Source organism: Mugil cephalus, chromosome 19 (genome assembly GCF_022458985.1).
Source record: "Mugil cephalus isolate CIBA_MC_2020 chromosome 19, CIBA_Mcephalus_1.1, whole genome shotgun sequence".
Taxonomy (NCBI): Eukaryota; Metazoa; Chordata; class Actinopteri; order Mugiliformes; family Mugilidae; genus Mugil; species Mugil cephalus.
Window position 1 is genome coordinate 13,979,618 of NC_061788.1, and position 19,964 is coordinate 13,999,581.

General features: G+C 41.6%; 1 protein-coding gene and 1 long non-coding RNA gene across 2 annotated transcripts in view; one reads left to right on the plus strand and one right to left on the minus strand.

Annotated features, from left to right (window-relative positions):
* Positions 1-19,964, plus strand: part of LOC124997106 — a 115,694-nt gene that overhangs the window by 85,432 nt on the left and 10,298 nt on the right. The gene's annotated exons all lie outside the window — the stretch shown is intronic.
* The window catches only part of si:dkey-112m2.1 (transmembrane protein 132C), a 149,352-nt gene that overhangs the window by 57,538 nt on the left and 71,850 nt on the right, over positions 1-19,964 (minus strand). Inside the window, exon 4 of the mRNA XM_047570684.1 lies at positions 13,270-13,413. Within this exon, the coding sequence (XP_047426640.1) occupies positions 13,270-13,413 (144 nt within the window). The remainder of the gene's footprint in view (positions 1-13,269; positions 13,414-19,964) is intronic.

Genomic DNA, 19,964 nt, shown 5'->3' on the forward strand with positions numbered 1-19,964 from the left:
TACATTGTCATCTTGATCCCCAGCAGGATGCAGCCTGATGCAGCCTTTAGGGACAACTAAAAAAAAACATGAAGAACATCACAAGGTGTTGACGTGGCCTCCAAATTCACTAGATCCCAAGCTGATCAATTATCTGTGGGATGTACTGGAACCAAGCCTGATCCACAGAGGCTCCTCCCCTCAACCCCACTATATCAACATTCAGTTACCAGACACCACAGGACACCCTCAGAAGACAACATGTCCATCCTCTGATCAGTCACAACTGTTTTGAATGCCCAGGAAGGTGGTCATAACCTTATGACTGATCAGTGCATGTCTCTAAAGAGGACATGATGTGACATTATGGATTTCCAGGAACAATTTTTTCCTGATGTCCCTACACACTTTCTCAATAGAAAAGGCAAGGCAAGTTTATTCATATAGCACAATTCAGACACAATGCAACTCTAAGTGCTTTACATTAAAAACAAGATGAAATTCTATTCACAATTACATTAAAAGAAATAAAGCAACACAAGGCAATTTCAACAAAACATTAAAAAGCCAATTAAAAAGATCATAAGACAATATGTAAAAACAGCACAAACTGAATAAATAAAACTGGAGATTAAAAGTTACAGCGCAGTGTAAGATTTTGATGAAGTAGATTTAACAAAGCAGCAGTAGCAAAGAGAAACGTTTCAGCCTTGATTTAAAAGAGCCGAGAGTTGGAGCAGATCTGCAGTTTTCTGGGAGATTGTTCCAGGTATGTGGGGCATAAAAACTAAAAGCTGCCTCTCCATGTTTAGTTTTAACTCAGGGGACGGAAAGCAGACCTGACCCAGATGATCTAAGAGGTATGGATGGCTCATAACGTAACAACAGATCAGAAATGTATTTTGGTCTTAAACCATTCAGTGCTTTAGAAACCAACGTCAGTGCTTTGAAATCAGTTCCCTAACAGACAGGATGCCAGTGTAAAGCCCTCAGAGATGGAGTGATGTGATTCACTTTTCTGGCCTTGGTGAGGACTCGAGCAGCAGCGTTCTGAATCAGGTGCAGCTGTCTGATGGATATTTTACAGAGACCTGTAAAACTGCCATCATTCTCGCCACCACTCCATCTGGCTTCTCCCGTTGTCCAAGCCATCTATGAGTTTGGGAAGTTTTGATGTTGGGAACCGAGTCATCGACTGTGTTCCCTAACCATAAACGTTTACGGATATCTGTGTCAGTCTCATATTAGCTATCGCCAGTTTATCCGAAGCTAAACAAGGGCAACAAGGAGCTTCTTGAAGACGTTTCTCCAGTCACCCAAGTAGCTTCCTCAGTTCAAAACTGAACCTTGAACATGACCTGGATGATTGAGAACCTTCAAACAATTATGTGAGTTGCTCCCATTGGTCACAGCCTGAGCTACATTGCACCAACTTGCCTGTTTTGTGTTACCAGTTACTGCTGCGACATGTTAAATCTCATTAACTTTCCATGGGCTTTTGTCGCTACATTGCTCCCACTCTCGTCCTGCGAGTACTCTCCTGAACTGATGAGTCACCTGGTGCCACTTGGTGGCTTTGCCAAAAATATGTGGAACAACCACAAAACGTGGGCTGCTCTTCCTTATGCTTTTGCATCTGCTCTCAAAAAGGTTGAACAAATAACTTTAGTTTCAGTGTGAATTGGTTGTGCTTCTGTCTTCTTCATACTACTTAGTTTTCTTTTTTCCCCCACACTTCTTGTGGTGATTGCTGCTGTGGGCCGATTCAAGCCAAACTTTCTACCAGTTAGTATCTGACCTGTGCCTAAGGAGCAACATGTTATTGGACCACTGCACGGGAGTGTGGCCTCCGGCTCAGCTGAATTCCCAATACATCTGCTTTAATCTGCCGACAGAAACGGCATGAGACAGCTAAATCGTCAACCAAAAATAAGAATAATCCACCAGACAGGTTTTTCACTCTGACCCAAAACTGCTTGGTATCATAATTAGGAGTCATCCTCTTGGGTATATTAATATCTGTGCAAAAATTCAAGGGCTCATCATTGAACAGTTTCTCAAATTATTAGCCAGGGACATACAGGCCAACATTAGCGGTGTTTACATCAATGGTACTTTTTTTCCCAGTGATTCCTATGATTCCTAGAAAGAAACATTTGGATTTTACAATTATTAGATGCTAATATTTTCATGTCCGGTGGACTGTCCAAGGTTTCATACCACTACTTTAAATCTGACTGAAGGATGTTATTCAGATTGCTATTGTCTATGCAGACCTACAAAGGAAATGAAAGACTTGCCCATGCAGGTATTTTCTATCCAATTACCAGTTGTATCATTACCATGGACACCAGTGTTGCACATTGACATTCTATCAGATTGTTGTTCTCCAGCTCAAAGTCAGTAATCAACTATATCAAATTATCTCCAGTCCAACTTATCACATCATGAGATAATCTCACAAAACAATGGAAAAGGATTTGTTGTATAATTCATGTTTAGGAGAGGCAATCTTATCTAACTAGAATCTTTATGGACTATTTATATGGGAATTGTGATTTTCTTCTTTCCTGGGAACCCAGAATGCTAATCAGCCTAATGCAAGTCTGCCATTCCCCGCACTGAGGCTTGCTTCCTCTGTTTCACAGAAAGACCCTCAGAGGCTCGTGTCACTTCCCTCAGCAGATGGCTGGGGCAAACACAGAGTGACAAGCCTCGATTTCACTGATGCTTAAAACATGATTTCATCAACTGCTGGAAAACAATTTGAATCTTTAACCTATTTTCAAACCGGGGCTTGCACACTGAGCGGAGTCTCCTCATCAAAGCCATAGCAGAACTCTAAGCGTCTTCGTGCAGCTTCCCAAGTTGCAAGTTCTGTTTTTCTTTTTTAATCCTAAACCTAAAATAAGTTTCACTATATGACTGCAATAATTGGAAACATGAGGAAACGTGTGCTCTATGAAGCGCATATTGTTGGCTCAAATTTAATTCCCTTTGCCCTTGTTGTTGACATGCTGCGTTGTCACTCAGATGTAGGACTATTGTTTTGTTTTTTTTTTGTTTTTTTTAAGATAGCAGTCATAAGAATTTGGTTTTAGAGTCACGCATCACTGTGTAGGTGTTGCGCAACTGTCTTGTCAGTGTTTTAGAGCGAACCTTACTCCCACTTGCTCACAGCGGGAGTCCTCTCAAGCAGACAGCAGACAAACTGAATGTGGTTGCATGTTTCATGAGAAGATGCTGCAGGCTTCTGTTTGTTCACTCGTTTCTTTGATTGGGTGCGTGTGTGTCAGATGGTGAACTCGCTGAGGTGTACATGCACACGGGGGCAGTAAATATTTACACTAAGTCATTATTGTGTGCCCGTTTCAGATTCACGATTCCAGCCCCCTTTATTGCCACTTGCACATTATGTTCACAAAAAGATTTGAAGGTGTGAAATATTCTTCCTCGATCTGCCACAACTAGCTACTATACTGCTTTCACTACCATAATTACTAATGCTACAATCTATTAAGAAGCAGAATACACAGAAAATTATGTAAGCGGGTGAATATGTACATCTGCACAATTGAGGATTGGATTGTTCAAGGTGATATATTGTTGCACCGAGGTGCCAAAGATCCATACAGTGCAGTTATATATCTGTACCATTTGTCTGAACGTAAAATGAATTATGTGCAGAAGTAATACATTGTTTGTGAAATGCTTTTTGTATGTACTTGTATTCATTTTGTGAGGTTAGCGTCCTTGTTTCCAAGGCGTCTCAGGGCTGGATTCAGATGCAAGCATACAGTGCTGTCTGGCTCTGTTTGAGTGGATGGCAAACTATATTTTTATATCATCAGCGCAGGGAGCACGCCGGAGGAGAGCATAAAAGATACATTAAGTAAGGTTAAACCTATTTGTATTCTTTGTCTGGGGATTAGAAAAGACTCGTCGGTATTGTGAGAAAAATAATCTCATCTTCTCTTGGATTTTTTAAGATCACTATTGTAGTTCATTATACTGGCATCAGCCACGGTAATTCCAATTTTTTAAAAATTGATTTATCGCGCTAATTCATCCAGAAAATTGACAGATTCCATGTCTGTTTACCGAAAGCTTTGAAACCAACGCGCTCCGACTGTGAGCAGCTTGAGATATGTTGGCAATTAGATCCAGTTTAATTAGTTGTTATGCGCCACGCCTTACCTCCTGCAATTACAAATCAAACTCCCATAGCAGCTTGGACAAGCTACTTATTGACACACAGGCACTGGCCCACAGAACGTCTCCATTTGTTCCCTTTTGTCAATCTCCCCTCCAATCAAGCGGCAACTCCGCATCGTGTTGGCTTTCATTAAAAAGAAATGAAGCAGGCAGAAGCAGCCTGCGTTCCTTACGAGCGGGCTGGGTGACATCGCTGTCACCTCCACTTACGCGGGCGACCCAAACCGGTGCTCATGTCAACATGTGCAGGCGCAGCGGTAACATGCGCACGTGCGCGTCGCCGCCCTTAATTATCCCAACGGCTGATGGGAACTTTGAGTTCAATAATGACAAGCGAGTAAGAGCGCGCCGTAAATTAGCTCCATGATGGGGAGACACATTCTCTCATTCCGCAGTAACAAAGAGCAGAGAGGGGCAAAGAAACAGACTACGCAGTGAAGGACGCTCTTAGCATTTAAGTGTCCTCATACATCTTTATGAGAGAGCAGTATTGTCTGATGACTGCTGATTGACCGCTGATCTTGCAGGAGTCGAGCTTTATTGCAGCCTCGCGCGATGATTTGCATTGTAGCATTTGCAGTCATTTTTTATAGCCGTTAAAACCATGGGAAACAACAGTAAGCACTTGATGTACACTGTGTATTCATTACATATCTATAGGCCTCTTTGTTGCAGGCACAGTTTCACTATATTGAGGATCAGTCACGACTCGATATAGGATTTCCTTATCTAATACAGTACGTACGAGTGTGCAGCCTATTCTGTCTGCAAATAAAAATGCTCAACACAACAGTCTGTGATGCATAAAACAATCTGCGGTACAGGTTTCCAAGTTGCTACACGCTGAGGCGTTAGGGTTAATGAACATTTTTAAGTCCCGTGAGACGAAAGTAAACTAGACGCTCGGTCCACGGCGCGAATAAACTCCTTGTCACCGGACAAACGGCTCTGACACCGAGGCGACTACAATGCAGATCCATTTTCCCTTTTACTCAGGCCTCCATTAATCTGGTAGCAGTATCAGCATCTGTCAACAGTATTGAGCGTGGTTTCTGTGGTTCGCTTGAAGAAATTTGCGCCTGTAGAAGAGCTACAGTTTTTTATTTTTTTATTTTTTTTTTCGTAGGCAAGTGTGAATTTCTCTGATTGAATTTAAAAGTTGATTCGAAATGCTTAAGAGTTAGAAAACAGGCCACTTTAATTTCCTAAATGTAGTGTAATGAAACAAATACATTAACTAATTTTTGTTGCTTCTGTAATTAAGTGCAATACTCCCACATAATGCTTAGGGACTAAAATGTACAAATAAAGGTAAATATTAAAAAAAAAAATCAAACTTTCAGCCAAACTGAATCCTTGGAGAGTCTGTGTAGATTCACGAAATAAATAAATGAATAAATATGTTTTGCTAGTCTGTTTATGGAGTTTCTGCTTTGTATTCTCGTTTGGGCAGCAACAACAAACATCTGCGTAAATGGAAAAACTATATCACAGGTTCCAGCAGTCTGCACCTCTTGACCTTTTTTAATAACTTAATGATGACTTGTGGCGAACACAGACTGTCTGCACCCTGGGCGTAGACGGCGGAGACCGTGGCTGCAACGGCATGTTACAATGTTTACCTTCCTCCCAGAAAACTTGAATTTACCTTAAAAATCCCAATCCTCATTATCTGAAGTAAGGGGATTCTATAAACAAAGAGCCACTAAGAGGCTGCGCACGAATAATGACGGGCTTTCCAACCTCAAAACAAGTAAGTAGCAACAACAGCTTTTGGGCTAGTACAGTGTGTCTAGACTGGTTGTTGTGTTGTTACTTTCAGTCGAGATCGCAAAGATTTTTTTTTGTGGAGCACATGCTAATGGCTGCCATGGCATGTCACATTTGTTTATTTGCATGTGGTCCTATTAAATGAAATGATGTTCATTTCCATTAACGTTACTTTGTGAGTGTTAGCAACTTTTTTGCACATAGCTAACACAGCAGCATTTCCATTAGTTAACCATCTTAAGACCTGACGTCTAAAAAAGCTTGCAGTATTTGAATTACCGTAACTCACCGATTGAAGTGTGGCTGAATGCTGGGAAGTTGCGCTTTCTGGGGAAAAAAAGCTGCCACTTCAGTAACGATGACGACCTGCTGCTGTCAACTGCAGGTAGGGGAACGACGAAGAATTTGTTGGTAAAAAACTTAGTTGTACCCTTGAGATGTCACCAAGGTCTGTCAGAGAAAAACACAACTTCCCAGTGTTCAGCCACTTGGGCAAACCACTGTGACTTACGGTAATTCATCAACAGTGATACGTTCAGGCTTTTAACGCGTGGAAACCGATTCCTAGATTAATTCATTGAAAAGAAATAGCAGCCTAGAAAGGTTAAAACATCTGTGACCATATAAAAACATCTGCCCTATTTTGACCTAAATGTGAAATAATTTTAATCAGAAAGTGTAAGAATTAACATTTAAAAGTGCTAGGAGTTTGTAAGTGAGTTGTAGCCCTTCCGTTGAAGCGCGCATGAAAATGACACTGATGTGTTTGATCAGCTCATCAGAGGCTCGTTCAAGTAAGTCCACTCGAAGCTGTTGTTTGTGCTAGAAATATGCCTGTGTCTCAAGTTTCTAGCAAAACATCGGCTACTAAAAAGCACTGTGATAGCGGGGAACATCCGCACTAAGTGTTGGTGTCAGAAGTCAAATTGTTATTCTAAGTAAAGAGGAGCTCTCTCAGCATCACAACTTGACTAGACTGAAGGCTTTCTAAGGGGATTGTGCTCGAAAACACTTTTCAGAAGCCGGATCAGCTGGATCTAAAGCACGATCAAAAAAAAAAGTGGGCACGCCATCAGGAGATCAGTCCGTCCAACTTTTTTTCACAGATACATAGAAAAGTAAATTCATCACAGATTGTAGGCCACATTAACTGATCTAAACTGGATATTTGTGGGAGAAACAGAAGGGTTTACGCAAGGACACAAACACAAGAGGGAATGGCGCGGCCACGGTGAAACCTGGTGGTGAATATTCAGGTGTGGGGATGTGTGGACATGTGCACTTTATCAACTCCACTCTGACCAAGAGCCAGCCCCTGGCTCACATCCTTGTAGAGAAGGATTCATGCTGCAGCGGGATAATGAGCCCAAACACTCTTCACAGCTCTGAAGAACTACTTGAAGACCAAAGAAGACAAAGGGAGTGCTGACTGGCATGGACTTTACTCCACAGCCATCTGACCTCAGCCCCTCTGAACATCTATGTCGACACTTGAAGGCTGAGCTAGCATAAAAAAAAAAAAAAAAACACTCCAAGAACCCTTAGCCGGCCACGTCTGACAGTGCTGCTGTTAATAGAACGAAAGGGCAGCAGGCAAATACGAAGATATTCTAAAATGTATGAACGCTTGTCAGAGGCCGTGCGGATGGTGACGTCGGTGAGCCCCGTCTCATAACATGCTACTATATCTTTATTTACAATGTGCAGCACACAACTGTCAAAATCGTGCTATTGCTGCCTTTCTACTCACTAAAGAAGTTTCTCATCATTTGTTGAGTTTGTGCCTTAAAGAGGAAGGACCTTCAGTACAGGCTGACTTCTAATTATTAATTTAAATAAGTTAATTGATTTTGTCTGTCAAATGCACACTGTGGGTAGTGTTTCTCACACAGAGTCAGCCCATGTATACAGTCATATAACCAAAACCCACCTGGGGACCTCTGGTAATTTGGTAATTTGTCATAATTGCAGAGTTTCTCATACCGAACCTGCCTGATGGCTGATTGATTTCTCGTACGCGCTTTCATTTTAATCCCGTGAGAATCAGCCATGGCTGAAATTTCTAGAGTGAAAATAACACAGTTAATTACCTACCTACATTTCTCCAAAAACAGAGGTCCTGTGACGGGACTTGTTTCGTACAAATCTGTAATTTTTTATTTTTTAATTTTTTCAAGGAGGTCTATTCCCTCTGCAACTTTCCTCTGTTGCTTCGTCATCCGTGGAGGCTACGTTGGCAATTATAAAGAAAGTTTGGAGAAACACTCTGGATGCAAATGCAGGGAGATGTCACCATAAAGCATGGAGACGTATTCACAGAAAAGAAGAGAGATAAATTATCAGAGGGGTGATGATAAATGGGTGACATGGATGGCAGCTCATTTTGATGGATTGGATTATACAGGTAATTGGTGAATTCTCCCTCAGGATCAATGAAGTCTTTCCTTCTCTGTGTACTGCAGCTATACGGCTAATATCTTTGACGATCAAATTCGGAATCAGATTGTTGATTTGAAGCCTCCTTCCCTCTGCTACCGCAGGATGTTTGGTAAAGTTGTTAGCTGTTGAGAGGATTTGACTGTTCCTCTGCTAGCGTTAGCAGATGCATTTTCTAATGAGTATGTGCATTGTAGTAGTACTTATGTACCTATGTTTCAGGGCTGACTTGCATGTTTTGCATGTCACAGGGCCAATCCCGTGTCTTCTCCGGGGCCTCCATGTTGATCAGTGACTAGTGGACTTGATGCGTCAAACCAACACTAGTTTATACAAGCCTTCATCATTTAAATAGTTGATTTTTTCATTCTGCATGTATTGTATATTGTAAGTAATTGTTAGCTACCTGGAGGAGTAGTCCTCCTTTAGTCACAATAATTATACTGTGACATAAATGCAACCTTTTTCACAGCCTGCTTTTATGTTTTCACACGTCAAAGCAAAAGCAAAAAAAAAACAAAACAGGTATTAATTATAGGTGCATTCCACTTCAAGGAGAGGATGATTCACTATCATGCTGGGAAACTTAACGAAGTTGTTTTTAATGATCCTGCTGTGCCACGTCACCGTGACCGCCGTGTAAAGGATCTGTGATCCACACATAAATAGACATTGGTCTGAAATACTAACAGCCTTTATCACATTATATTAGTGCGGAAGCTGTCGCTTTTGCAGTTGTTAATTATGTTGTCCATATAGCTGTGATGTTTTGTCAGTGTTCTCGGTCGAGGCATCGTGGAAGGGCCTGCAGCAATGGACGAAGGAGTTAATTGTGCCAAGGCTTCAGCTGATCTATGATTTTTCATTTCAGTGTGAACTGCTTCCAGTGTGTCTGTATGCAACACAACTTTGATTTGAACCTTTTGATTTGGGGATGGAATAATTCATGGAGATTAAGTCATTGAAATGACACCTCTGTCGCCCTGTGATGGTTAGGTGCTTTATGCACAGACTAAAACCAGCAGCTCCGTTGTGCATGATTGCAGTTTGAAGTGAGTAACATCAGTCTGCAGTGTTCCTGCAGATGAACCAGATACCAGTGTCCTGACATGACTGTAAAGAGGAAGGGCCTTCGGTAGAGACAAGCTTCTAACTGTTCATTTAAATATAATAATTGACTTTGTCTCGCTGGTTGTAAATCTGAATAACATTTTCTTGACTGACATGAGACTATTATATGGGTGTGATTTGAAATGTTGAACAAAGTGGTATAAGCAGTAAGACTAAGTATCGCTAATAATTTCCTGAATCGATTCACTGGGTACCGATTCGATTCAATTTCCATTCATTTAGAGTTATATCAGTTGCAAAGCAAATATACTTAAACCTTAAACTTGTATTGTCAATGGATCCAGAGATTTGTTATATTTCCACAATATTCTACCTGTAGTTGGTAGTTCTTGCTTATGACTTGTCTTTTACCATCATACTTTTAAATCAGCTTTCAGGTCTGAACATGCTCTCAGGTTCCGTCACGTTTTGGATCTTCCTTACGTACGGACTGATCTGAATCAATATCGGATCTTTCAAATCGAGATCGATTTGAGTCTGTTAATCCTCTGACGAGGTCAGCGGCGGACTGCGCACAAAGTCAGTTGTCTTAGCGTCTTCACACTATCTGCGGCACGTCTCTTCCCGTTTGGGCTCACAGTGAGTCACCAAGATGCCGGTCCAGCTGCCTAACCTGCTGCAAGAAAACACAAGCTCGCCACAGTCCCACTCTGTTTTAAGATGAGTGCCTAAGCAAAAACAGCCCTTAATCTACATGTCCACAGTCAATACTCTCCAATGCTCTCCTTATTGACTGCTGAGATTTTACCAAGCCACCAAACCTGACGGCCACACCAGTGGCTGTAATGTCACACTTTTCTACTATGATCAAAAGGAGACACTCACTGCATTTTATTTTACAGTCCGTTTTACGGTCAATTATGCTGTTGTAATTGCCAGTAAAGTGTTCTTCGATTGACATCAGGAAAAATGTAATGTTTTAAGGCACTTGTCCTTTAAAACTACTTAGCTCTCTGCTCATATTTCCACTGCCTCATTTGAAACTTGACTCGACTGATGGCTTTGCTGACTGATTTCTCCTACTCGCAGGAGAGCTATTAAATGAAACGATTCTCTGAGTATGGATCTAACACTGATGAGCAGGATAAAGTATGTCAAAAAGTAAATCCTTGCAGGTACCGGGGAGCTAAGCGATCAAATTGATTTAGGAAATGACTCTGTCCATTCAGGTTTATAGAGGGTTTACTGATGTCCTTTGAGTTCTGCTCAAATGATAGTTTGTGAACAGACTCGCGAAGCTGCAGCTGCTAGTCCAGAGACGAAAATTACAGAACAATGTTAGCATTTTATTGGTTTTTATTCACTGATGTTCCACAGCTATTGCATTTGACAAAAAAAAAATATCCACTTGGGTGTTCTGTAATCATTTTAATATTTGAAGGCGTTCTTTCCTTGAACGCAGAATTGGAGGCATAATACCACACACAGCATACATGACCTTGATTTGACCAGTCCTGTATAATTCAATGTCTTCTCCTCAGCGGGGCTGTTAAAGAGATACATGTAAATGATAGACGACTTGTCATTCATCACCGTTGTCACCTTGACACCCAGGAGGAAATAACAACCCATCCAGGCTGTGTCACTTCCTTTGTGCAGCTACTTTGTCTTTGCCAAAAGCCATTTAGCTGCTGAGTTGAATGTCAAATACTGTATACTGACACACACACACACAGACTTATTATTCAGCGACATGAAAGGAGGCAATCGCCCATAGATACCGTTCATACTTTTAATGTTTATGACATCACTGGATGTCGCTGAACTTTTATGTAATCAATGGGAAAAGAAAAAAAGATTTTACACATAATGGCTTCAAGCGAGGTTCTTGAAGTGTCCTAAATTACATCACATTGTGCTGCATCCCTTAAAGAAATGCACACAACTGTTTGTTGTACCCGACAACCTTTTAGAGTAGATTTACTAGAACAACGAGCAAGTATCATTTTCACAATTCTTTAGGTACATCCAAGGTTTTAAAAAAAAAAAAAAAAAAAAACGAAAACATCCGCATCTGCTTATTTTCAAATATTTCATATACAAGGGATGAGGGATAACTTCAGGTTAAGGAGATGAGCACGGCTCTTATTACATGCAGCCCAACTCATTCATTATGCAGAAAGTTTGAAGGTAATAACTGTTGTGATGTTTCTGTTTTGGAAAATTGCGAGTGAGCTCTGTGTGAAAATGGGCAACATCGGCGGTTATGCAATCATCGCTGCCTCGCCCTCAAGGGCTCATCATCCAAAGAGGAGCAGGAGGCAGGAGGACACAGTAGCTGCGTTTCCATTACAGTTTTTCGCAAAAGGGAAGCGATGTTTCGGAAGTTTCGACAAAGTACGATTGCGCTCTGTACGTGTTTCCATTGAAAGATGTTTTGCGAATGAGCTGTGGCTATCCCATAACTCTCTTAAAGACGTAAGTGTTTCCAATGCACTTTTGCGATCAACTTTTATATCGCTATACCGATATTTGACAGGTTTTATGAAATATAGATGTTTGTTACAGAAAAAATGAGCTGTCGGATTTGAGAAGAAATTAACCCGTTGTAACCTAGTGATCTTGGCATTATGCTGCCATGCACCACTTTCTTGAGTTCCACCACTTCTGCAAAGATTGAATCTGTATCCTTCACAAAGAGTATGCCGGCGAAGGACACAAGACTATGCTGAAAAATAAGTTATAGGTTTTCTAAAATGGACCTCTTTTACATTAGGCTACGTACTCTTCAATAACTCATACAAACATCCATAGCCATGAATGTCATGGATGCTTTGAACAAAGTTCCTGCTTGCAACGTGTAATACCACATCACGGTAAAACATTTCCTAGATATATATATATATCTTAAGCAAGTGTCTCTCGTGGATGATTTTCATGGTGCTGTGAAATTAATGGTTGTGCAGAAGGTGGGAAATCTGTCTTAAACATTATGGTTGTGCTCAGAGAAGGGGTCCGCAATAAAGTATAGAAATAAAATTATAAAATAATAATAATAATCAAAAATGATGTAACAGACAGTAAAATTATGTGGTAAGACGTAAAAGTGGGTCGTAGAGTTTCCTGGAGACGTTTCGCCAATTATTCAAGTAGCATCTTCAGTCCTGAAATACTGGTGGGGAGTTGCAGTTTAAATGGTAACATCTGCACGTTCAACCCATCAGAGATTTCCAGGGAAACTTCCAGCCCTTTACAACTGAAGAAGCTACTGAATGAGCGGCGAGTCACTTTCAAGACAATCTACGAGCCCAGTTGCCTTTCTTTTTCGTTTTTTTTTTTTGCATATGCTTTAAGTTACATTTTCAGGCATATAGCATGAGTAGAACACGAGCTTGGCTAAACAGGAACGTAACTGTCAGATTATAGTGAGAGCGAAGACTGAAAAATGCTTGTTTTTTTAGGTATGTCAGATTTTGGTCACAGAAAAAAAGAAAGATATAGAGCATTACGGGAGTTGTCCATTAAGTCCAGGCAAAGCCATCACTGTGTTCACTGAACAATACATTTTATTGACTTCACCCTGGACTGAGGCCTGAGTGCAGGGCAGTGCCAGAGAATGAATGGTTCCGATGCTGAGTCATGCCCCCCTTCATCCTCACTTTTTGCAATCACTCTCAAGTGACACCTGTCTAAGAAATAAAGTGAGCTGCTGCTGCTTTGTGGTTGTTCAGCAGGGCGTTAAGTTCATATTTCAGTCACATATTGATTAAACCTGCAGAAGGAGGGAGTCGGACGTACCTTTGGCCGAAACTGTTCTCCTTTCTGTGACAGTGCAGGGTGACGACCCTGTGACCTTCACTTCTGACATCCTGACTCACCGTCCACATTACCGGGTTATTGGCTCTGGCTCCCAGGAATGCCACGCCGTCTTTCAGCTTGACCCTGAATAACACAGAAAGTACACCAACGTCAAAAGTGAGTCATCAAATTAGTTGATGCTGGAACACAAACAAACTTATTTTCTGGCAATTTACAACACCGGTTGAACCTTCTTTTTCTCTGACACACACAAACATGTTTTCACTATTACTGACAGAATTGGATTATATATTTTAAAAGAAAATTATATTGTGTATTATGTACAGATTTGTTTGTAATAGAACATTACAGAATTAAAGGAAGTAAAAACCAACAAATAAAAACAAGAAAGGGTATATGTATACCCATACACAGGTATATATGTGTGATGTAGCATTTCAGAATAACTTCATATAAACTCATTGTGACGGCTTTCTTGGGCTGCTTTCAGGTGACTGTGGAGCAAAATGTGATGGCACTAGTCTTCAAAGCCTTGACATGTGTTTGCTCTCATTATCCCACCGCTGCATGAATGATTCACCCTAAAGATACGAACCAGAGTGTGTAGTGTAGCTATGAAGAATGTAATGTGACTTCTCAATTGGTCAGAACGGGGTCGATTCAGTGCAGCTGTCCCAGCAATTTCAGACGTCCTCAGAATCTCTCCACCGCCATGTTTAGCTGTGCGTTTGGTACACTGCAGTATTATTCTCTCCTGTTCGTCTCCCTGCACTCACTCTACTGTTGTTCTCAAACTTGGATTCATCAGTGATTATGCCTTTTCTCAGTCATCCAGAGTAAAATTATGGTATGTCTTACCCATATCCCAAGTGTTTGACCTTGTTTCCCCAAGTGACAAGTGGTGTTGAGACTCTACTCGTCCTATCTTTTGAGTGCTTTTGCTGATTGGAGGCTTGCATTTTGCTTTATATAGCAAACCCTTTGTCCGTGATGAAGCAACTTGTCTCTCTTGCTCTGTGAAGCAGGTTTTTGATCTTCTAATGGTGTGTTGGCTTTTGGTTCACCTGCTCATGCCTTTGATACAACTAGTCCAATTCGTTCAATGTGGCCCTTAGAACCCTCTGGTCCAGTCAACATTTCAATGCTGAGAAGTCCTGGATTGACTTCTGACACTTTGTTCTTATACTCTCTTTACCCTCACTAGTACAATGCTACATACATGTTGCAACATGTTGCAACTTTGCAGCCAGCAAATGTTGACCCAGCAGGATGCAGCCTGACATAGAACAACTAAAACTTAAACATCACATCACTAGAACATCACAGGTGTTGACCTGGCCTCCAAACTCAATAGATCCCCAACTGATCAAGTATCTGTGGGATGCACTGGAACAAGCTTGATTCACAGAGGCCCCTCCCCTCAACCTACTGGATCAAAAAGCCCCCACTAACAAAATTACGTTGTTAGTGGGGTGGTTTGACCAGTTCTGAGATTCCATCCCAGTTGAATAAACGAGATCCAAATATGGGATGTTTCACTGGTGAAGAGGAAATGACTGACATCAAGAAATCCTACCTGTAGTTAAAAAAAAGGATGGTCTGAAAGACGGGCTCTGATCACGATAGCACCAGAACTCACCAAAGCACTACTTCCGTATTGGCAGAGGTCAGGGAAACCAGCCAGGTCCCAAGCTACAGATTGCAAAAAGATGAACTTCAAATCTTGGCAGGATGTTAATGCAAACTGCAACACCCAGAAGTATACAATAACCAAGCAACACCTGTGCTGAGAATGAGCCTGCCCCTAAGTCTCAATGGGAAAGCAGTTGAAACCAATACAGCTCCAAGTTCCAAACGGCAGTAGCTGCCAGTAGCTGTTGGTTAACCAACCAGACTTAGTGGAGGCTGGCAAGGAGCATAATTGGGTTGTAATAGAAGTGGAAATCCCAGCTGGCTCAAAAAGGTTGAGAGGTACCAGGGGTTGAATAAACAACTGGAACAGATGTGAAAAGGTGAAGTCCACAGTGGTCCCAGCATTAGGAGCTGTGACCCATAATGCCGTAGGGTGGCTCCAGCAGATTCAAGTTGCTCTTGGAGGGGAAACTTGCAAACCTGATTTATTTCATTTGGAGTGATTAAACCTGACATCAGGACAACAGATGGCATGTCAGTCGAATTAAAATAATGAAGAGTCAGGGTTAGCAAGCTCAAATTAAACCCTGCGAAAGAGTGTTAAACCAATTAGTACGCACGCCGAATGAAGGAGCAGCCTCACGTGATCTTGTTTTATAAAATATCAACAAATGAGCAGCAACAAATTGGCAGCGGGCACAAATCTAGATCCCCAACGGGGATTTTTCTCCTGCACCTGAGGTTTTTATATGGAGTCCAGTCTCTGCAGACCCCCATACAACCTCTACCCCTCCCCACCCTTTTTGTCCCGCTATCACTTCCATTACTCATGGTCACAGTCTGCGGGGAGGATATACAGGTGCCCAACAACCATGACCTCCTCTGCTTCCGCTATACTGACACGCATCTGCTTCCCTCATTCTCCTCTGTCACATGAAATTATCATGAAGTACATGAGCAGCTTTCAGTACTTCTTTTTCCAACATGACAAATTGCTCTTGTTCAAACCTCTGACACAAATGGAGCGATATATTTCCTGTGGGAAACGGAGACGAGGAAGACGAAAGCTGGCAGGAGAAAGGTGTTCTAAAGCAAAACACCACCGGCACAAAATAAAAAAGGTGAGAAGAAAGAAATATTTCCACTCAGTGAAACGTGAACTCTGGGTTAATTTCACCATCAAACTGCATACATGAAAATAATCGGAGACTATCCTTAGTCTTGATGAGGGCGAAACTTGTAGAAGATGGGAAAAAGAAAAAAAAAACGGAGCGTTAACTGCAGGATAACGACATGACAAGCCATGCGGCGGTGGTTAGAAGAGCGCAGCCATTACCATCTCCCATGTTCAACCGGTCTCCTTTGATCTTATCACGGCTGCTGCTGTGGTAATTACTGGCCTTGTGTTGGTCACTGTTCCTGACAAGAAAAGATAAAAGCTTCACGGTGTGGAAGATGCCTGCCCTCCGGTTTCCCAGTCATCACTCTAGCCACAGCACAATCATTAACATAAACTAACAAAACACATGAGACAGAGATCTGGCAATCACACAATAACTTTTTCACTGATGTCATGCATGCATGCTTTAGGTTCAATAATCATGTACACCTACTTACTATTCATTTTTCACTTTCAGCCTCTTGTTCAGGTGACATTAATCATGGAGTTAGCTGATGAATATTCTTTCTTTCTATTTTACTCCTACATTATCCATTTTTCCCCCCGATGCACTATTTGACACTGAAACCAAGCATGTGCCGTAGCTGTCATCCAAAGGGGGCTAAATTAAAAAAATGTCATGTTGTAAATGAGATTGGTTTGGCTAATGTGATTTCTGGTGAGAGGGGACAAAGGGGGGAGGCAATAAAGAAAAGCAATTTGAAGGGAGGCGCTCTTTCACATGCATCAGCTACACAAAGCTGCCTCATTAATTCCATGAAAACCTGCATCAGTGGGATGAGTATTTACAGATGAGATGAGGTTGTCAGAAGAGACTGCTTTCAACTCTACGTGATTGACGCAAGGAAATGACACGCCGCGATGACTTCTGTCCAAATAACACCTCGACACACCAACCGCTTGCGTCTTGCATGCTGAATTTCGTACCATGCATCGAGCCCGAACTGTTGTAACTGAAAATGAGGTGCTGGTTGTGCATTGTACCACAGATCTCTAATTGGTTTCAACTGTATGTTGATGCTAAGGAAAGTTTTTAGCAACAGCAAAAATCTGTGCCAAAGTTGATGGCAATGTAGCCTGCAATTGTTGAGGTTTTACAGTCTGGCCAAGGCCACAATGAGGCACTGTTGCAAGTGCAAGTGTGGCGGACAAAACGGGGAAGGGAGGGTCCAATAAAAGTTTCTGATGCTGTACATCAGAACTACTGAATTTTAATATGAAGTGAAACACTTTAAACTTCTAGCTCCAAGGTTTTTCTTTATAAATAGTCTCAAGAACACACATACAGTTCCTCGACGTTATGTCAGTAGAGTAAATGAAATAGCTACATAACCCACTCAGAAATATTTTACAAATGGTGTTAGCTCATAACCACTTTTGAACCACTCTGGTGAGGAGAAGCCAAACTAATTGTAATCATTGTTAGGAAGTTTTTTACTTATTCGACAAATAAGTTGCAGATTGCAAAATCACCCAAAACCCCCAACACCAGTGCTGGTGGGCTGGTGCATAATCAAATTAGTTCTCTTATGTCGACTCAGTTAGCTTAGCTCTTATCCCACAGATTAAGCCACAGAGTCACATCATTGCCAAAAGTGGGAACCAAAATTTCTGTGTTGCAGCTTTCAGATGGAAACAACTGGATAGCATTCAGAAAATGAGCAAAGGTTGAGAAACGATAATGTGCTTGCAGTGTATTTTTTTTTTTTATGTGATGCCAAAATGAGCAAGTAGATTCAAATCCAGGCTGACTGGGGGCTTTCTGTGTGGAGTTTCAGTGTTCTCCCTCTCACTGTGTGGGTTCTCTCGGGGTACTCGGGCTTTCTCTCACCATACCAAGACATGCTCATTAGGTTCATTGTGATTCTAAATTGACTGTAGGTGTGAGTATGAGTGTCAATGGCTGTCTGTTTCTCTATATTAGCCCTGCGATAGACTGCCAACCTGTCCAGGGTGTACCCCGCCACTCACCCAATGACAGCCGGGTGCTAAAGGTGTCTTAAGTCCAAAGGCAGACCAGCCAGGCAGATTAGAAAAGACAGGTGTTGTATCAGGTTGGATGAAAAAGGGCAGGTGGAGGGGAAAAAACATTCAGGAGAGGAGGAGAGTTGAGGAGAGGACTTTATTGGATAAGAGATGAGAATAAAAAATTCCAGTCAGTGTTGGCATTTGCTGTCTGCTCTGGTCTTCCATTTCCAATGATGAGAGAGAAAGACACATTACGTGTCAAAGTCATCCTCATAAGGCCATTTGCAAGATTATTCCACCCACTGAACTTTAAGTTGAAATAATAACAATAAAAATGAGAAGAAACGGGAGGGAAATGGTTCCTGTATTGCCATCCAGGTGATCTCAGATCATTACTCAGGCACTATTAGAGATGAAGAATTGACAGAACGCCATAACTTTACACATACGCCCTGCGCTCCGTGTCTGTATCTGATATAATGTTAACAGCATATTCTCAGGGAGTGGGCTGGTGGATAGCTTTTAATGGAGATAAATGAAAGTGTCTCTAAGAACCCACATTTGTTGTATCGCCCCTGCGAAAGGAGAGTCAGAAAGCGATATCACAGATGAGCAGCAGCACATTCATATAATCTACAACAAGGCATCATTAACTAAACTCACTGAAACACTGGAAGAAAAAAAAAACTCAGATGACAAATTGGTCTGCCGGTTAGCCTTATAAAGGTAACGATGCTCGACATGTTTTCCAGTAGAAACTTAAGATACTTTAGCTGAATTTAATTTACAGACAGCGGGTGAAAATGGCCAAATTGCAGCCAGCTTGTAGAGTCGGCCCTTGTTCCTGGATTCAAACACTTGCAGATTAATCCAGTTATGGAATAAACACACAAGCTGTTGGATATAACAGCTCAGGTTTCTTTCTGTTTTCTCCCTCCCTCTCTATTCCCCCGGCTCAAAAACAAAATAATCTCCATTGCCATGGAGAAAATTAAATTAGACAGAAGCCACTGACAGGCGACCCAAGCTGGGTCCTGGACCAATAAATTAGTAAGGTGAAACAGGGCTGCACGGGAGGTGCTCTGAGTCAATTAACTGAGGAGTAGTTGTCGGTGGAGTGTTTTTAGGGGCGAGTGGATACAGGCTGATGTAAAGATAAAGAGGGAGCTAATTCAATTAATGAAGTTGATGCCGTTCTTCCCATTATCTGAGCTAGTTAAAAGTGCTGGTGCGTGGCAATGCTGCGAACGGAGGACAAGATTAACACTATCAGATAAGGAGGAGCACTCGCCAGACAAAGCTCATCTCCAGCCATGCGTTCTGCCGCGTTTCTCTCCGTCTCCGTATCTCCTCTTGTCTGTCTTTTTCCCTCCGTAACGTTCTGCCTCTCGGGTTGTATCTACGTACCCGATCCGTCCGTGCATCACTCTATCCTCTTTCAGCAGAGCTCCCCATGTGTCACTGGTGCCTTACACTTTGTTTTTGATAGAAGTCAAAGATCCTACACAGTGTCTCATCTCAGTTATTCATTGAATTATATTATTTCGGTTGGTAAACTTTCACCCTGAAGGTCTACCGACTGGAAAAAGTGAAGTGCATAAAAATAACCACCCATTTTCTGGAACTCTGGATCCTTCTTGTTTTACAGTTTTTGGTCCAGCACACCTGTAATTAAGACTTTATAGTCTGTGAGAATACTGATGGAACTTTTTAGCAACTTTAGTGACAAGACTCTAGGGTCAGTCTCTCTACTACTCTGGTCCAGATTAAAATATCTCGACAACTATTGGATGCTTTGACGTAAAATTTGGCACAGCCATTTATAAGCCTTCGAGAATGAAGTCTATTGATGCTGGCAATGCCACAACTATTCCTTTTGTTTTTGTTTGACAAA